The sequence below is a fragment of the Priapulus caudatus genome, unplaced genomic scaffold (assembly GCF_000485595.1).
Source record: "Priapulus caudatus unplaced genomic scaffold, Priapulus_caudatus-5.0.1 Scaffold22, whole genome shotgun sequence".
Lineage (NCBI taxonomy): Eukaryota > Metazoa > Priapulida > Priapulimorpha > Priapulimorphida > Priapulidae > Priapulus > Priapulus caudatus.
The window spans coordinates 336596-341319 of NW_014577083.1; the positions used below are offsets into that span (position 1 = coordinate 336596).

General features: G+C 42.1%; 1 protein-coding gene across 1 annotated transcript in view; it reads right to left on the minus strand.

The window, feature by feature from the left end:
* Window positions 1–867: 867 nt before the first annotated feature.
* Window positions 868–4724, minus strand: part of LOC106812969 (steroid hormone receptor ERR1-like) — an 81822-nt gene continuing 77965 nt past the window's right edge. Inside the window, exon 9 of the mRNA XM_014817000.1 lies at window positions 868–1020. Coding sequence (XP_014672486.1) covers window positions 868–1020 — 153 coding nt within the window. The remainder of the gene's footprint in view (window positions 1021–4724) is intronic.

The window sequence follows — 4724 nt, forward strand, 5'->3', positions numbered from 1 at the left end:
GAGAGAGAGACAGAGACAGAAAGGGAGAAAGACAGAGACAGAGAGGGAGATAGTGAATAAGACTTAGTGAGAGTGAGAGTGAGAGAGAGAGAGAGAGAGAGAGAGAAAGAGAGAGAGAGAGAAAGAGAGTATGTGAGTGAGTGAGTGAAAGTAAGAGGAAGTGAGAGATAGAGGAGAGAAAGAGAGAGAAAGGTAGTGCATGAGAACGAGTTAGCAAAAGTGAGATAGAGATTGAGAGAAAAAGATGAGAAAGGAAGTGAGGGTAGATGGAGAGCGATGGTAGTGGGAATACAGAAAGGGGAAGAGACTGAGTACTGAGTGAGAAAAGAGCTGGAGAGAGGGAAGGAGCAAGGGAGTGAGCGAGATAGAGACAGAAATAGTGGAAGAGAGAAAAGGGGAGGAAAGAGAAGTGGACAATACTATCCACCAGTGCCTACTTGTAACGTGTAGCACGACAGCCTTCACCTTTGTGACAAGCATTCTCCCTATACATTGGAAATGGGAAATATAGGTCAAACCCGGATGGGACAATCAAATGATCCGCTGCCAGACACGCGCACATAGCGATGTATGTATAAGGGAGGGGGTCGTCATGGGCGGAAGGCTGGCAAGCTGCGACGGCACCTATAAAAACTTGCAAATTACACACTGGCGCCACCTACCGGTGGGTTTAGTGAAATATGCACTCTTTTATCCTTACAAGCTCTTATAAAATTAATGTACACACGTGTGCGTGGGTGCATGCATGTGTGCGTGCGTTTTCGTGTGATTAATTTGTTGAGGCGTATACACTTACATACATAGTTATCTTCAACAATTTTCCTGGTTACTTATACAGAAATAAGCAGTGTGGTGGTTGAAAGTGTATTAGCTAGTACTCTCAAAATACTCACCACAATTAAATAACACGAGTGCGTTCAGAGCTACACATTCGTCCTTTGTCAAGGGTTTCGAGCCAAACTTGCCCAAAAACTTCAGCATGACTGGATACATCTCCTCGGAGTTGATTGCTCGAAAAACCTGAAACCATTGATAGAAAAAAGTCACTGTGATGCAGGCAATGCTGTTTTTCAGCTATTTATATGCATGCGATATAATAATTGCTCGCAGTGACAGTAACTGGGTGGGGCTCTTTTCATGTGCGGTGGATTGTCTTTCAATATCTTGCAGGAACTGTTGGAAAACGTCAGCGAATCAGCCCTCTAGGATGTCGTTAACATATATATATACATATTTTACATCAGTATGCCTATGTGGCAGCAACTGGCGTGATATTAACATCAGCATAGAAACGCATGACAACGGCCTTTCGAGCCTACAATGTTGACTGTGGTCTACATACTACTACTATAGTACACATACATACATATATATACATATATATATATATACGTATATATACGTATATATATATATATATACATACATATATAGTGGTATACATACGACGTACTAGCAAACCATAAAGTTTGATGTCTAGAGAAATAAGATGTGTTACTCTAGTTGAATAAATTCGCACGTACTTAATTTTAGGAGTGCAATTCGTGATACTAAAACTCGCCTTTATAACCACTAAAGCCTGGGGATACAAAACGCAAACAGGCTCCTACGGATTTCTTATGAGGTTGGATGGGCTAATTCACACAAAAATGGCACGTGTCGCTAGCAATAAAAGAACATGTAAAAACGTGCAGTCAGCTGCACACCGTGTTCCTGTAATCACTGTCCCCTTGCATCAAGTACCCTGCAGGTACTACAACCCAACTGCATGCCAACTGCCGGCCAACAAAGGTTGGGCGGGCAATCCTTGATATGAATCGCTATTACACTCTAACCTACACGTTCAGATTGTGAAATGTGCATGTTCCGGCAAGCAGTCTCCGCTGCGTCCGGCATCCTCGAGGCTAACAGCAGTATACGAATTTGAAATGTGTCTCTTGTTTACGCGATGCACATTGGAGATGAGTGCAAAAGGACCAGCCAGCGCATGCAGAAGCATAAAGGAATCACCCTTTAAGTGAAACTTGCCAATTTACCTAGATGGAGGAAATAAATAATAATGAGAACATTGCTGAATCGTGGGATGAAGTGAAGTGATCAGATATAAGTGGAGTATGTAGAAACGCATGGCCAGAGTGAATCTCTCCAGGGATTCGATGAGCAGAAAATATACATTATATTCAGCAAGATACTGTGACACTCACACATGATGCACGTTTTATAGCCATCATAGCAGACGATGTGATTGCGTTGCTACAGTCTCGTAGAGATAATCTGTCTAATAAATAATGCTATGCCCTTGAAACAAGTGCCGAGTTGCGGAAGAAGGCATGGATAGCATGGATTTTTGAAAAGGGGGTGTCCAAGAAGAAATAAATGGCACCTTTTCCTGCATAATTTTTGTGGTGTTTTAAAAAGCTGCCGAAGGCACTTAAAAATTGTCTATTTAAAAATTGCACAATTTAAAAAAAAACATTGGTGCATTCTGAAAGCATCCGAGCAGTAATTTTGATGTCTAGAATGCAAGATGGAATTCCAAATTTTTAGCAGAAAATGATCTTTTAAGTCATCCTACAATGAAATTCACCTCTGGATCGCACCCCGAACAATAAAATCGGGTTGAAAAACAAAAATTTATCAGATCCGGTCCCCCGGACGCCCCGTGGACCCCTCTTTGCCCATTTCTAGGTTTTATACCAAATTTATATATATATATAAGTAAATCTTTATCAGAAAAAATAGCCCTAAAAAAATTGTGATGAAATTTTTTAGGGCACTTTCAAATTAAAGGGCCGTACCCCCCGAACAACCCCCCTAGATCCGCCCCTGGATACAGAAGTCTCAACTACCACTCTCTAGTGGACTAGAAAGCAAATGGCCAAGGAATTTGCACTTAGAGCAGAAGGGTTGCAGATCTTCACTGCTAATCATGCAAATCGTAGACATAACCGCAATGTTCTAAGCAAAGTCAACAATGGCCTCTGCTGCCACAAGAAGCTTTACAAATGGAAGATCTGCTGTAACAGGCAATCACTAATAGCCAACTTGCTGGCCCCCAACAAGACAGAGCCTGATGTGTCCTTTGCCTCTCCCTCTCCCTCTCTGGGTATTTATAATTATAAATTCCATTTCCCTTGGTTGTTTGATATCATTAAATAACCAATATATACATTTACAAATGTTTAAAATACATCCGTAAGTGTCCCTGCGGTGCACTTCTTTAATCCGAATTTTTTTTCTTGCCTTTAGGAGGTTAATGGGAATGCATTACTTACGTAACACGAGGTATTAATGTACTTGAAAATTGCGCCAAGGCATTGTGAAATCATGGCATATAGACCCTCTTAGGAATACGCGTGGATGGGATATTTCCCTATCAAACTCTACACTATTTCAGCTTAGGCGCTGCACTGATATAGAAATTGAGACAACAGATCGGGGAAGCAAGGGTTTAGATTACGGCAGATCTCAGAGGGGGAGGGAGAGAAAGAACAAGAAAGAAAGGGAGCGAAAGAGAGATGGGGGAGAGAGAGAGGAAGAGGGAGAGAGAGGGGAGGAGGAAGAGAGAGCGATGGTAAAGTGACAGTGTACGGAAGCGAAGCGAGTGTGAGTACTCCTACCAGGGGCGTAGATAGTGGGGGGGATGGGGGGGATGCATCCCCCCCACTTATTGACGTGGGGGGGATGGCGTGTACAATCATCCCCCCTACTTTCAGGAGGAAAATGGGGGATTCAAAATTTTCTGGTGGAGGACCCGCATACCCCCGCCTGTTTCTTACCACCCTCCTCGAAAACCTGCATTGCCCACTGTCGAGCGTAACAAATTGAGCACCCCCACTTCAAAAATCATTCCGCGGCGCCTGTAGAGTACTGCTAACAAAGATTATGATTATGAATATTTGTATGCAAAAGTCAAATTTGAGTTCATCTGACAGGGGCGTAGATAGCGGGGGGATGGGGGTATATACCCACACACTTATTGAGGTGGGGTGGCTTTCATCCCCCCTACTTTCAGGAAGAAAATGGGGAAAAATTTAAGATTTTACAGACAATAAATACTGGATATTTATCTACAAATCCGTCATCACTGTTCATACTCTCCTAATGTATTATTACAGAAATGGAACGTGACATACATCTCCTGTAAAATGGCTGTAACTCGTTCCAAGAATGACATTATTTTACTGAAACTCAGATGGTTAATTTTGGTCGCATTCCCCATATACAATTTATTTTTCCAAAATTCCCAAAGTCTTATCACTGCTCACGAAGGTTAAATCCTTGCTTTATTCAAAATTAGTATACACCTATTGAGAGTTGGGATATTGAATTTTCACGGGGATTGAATGGGAAAATTCAATTTCATCTCACTTTTTTTGGGGGCGGGATGGGGGTGCTGAGACCCGACCGGAAGTATATTCCCAATTTTGTATAAGGGGTGAAAATGTGCACTTTTTTGTTCAAATCTGGTTGTTTTTCTCATATTTTTTAGCAGTTTTAACATTCTCAGTAAAATATACGTTTTATCAAAATTTTAGGGGAAGATGATTCCAGTGCTGTAGTTGTCAACGGGGGGTCGGTAGCACGGGGCGGTCGCCCCCCCCCTAGAATTTTCAGGGCAAAGGTATTTTAGCCTAGGTAAGTCTGCACTGGTAATCCCAGTGAGGACATGTACATAGCACAGATTTGGTATAAGTATTCAGGGCCGTATACGGCCCTGAATA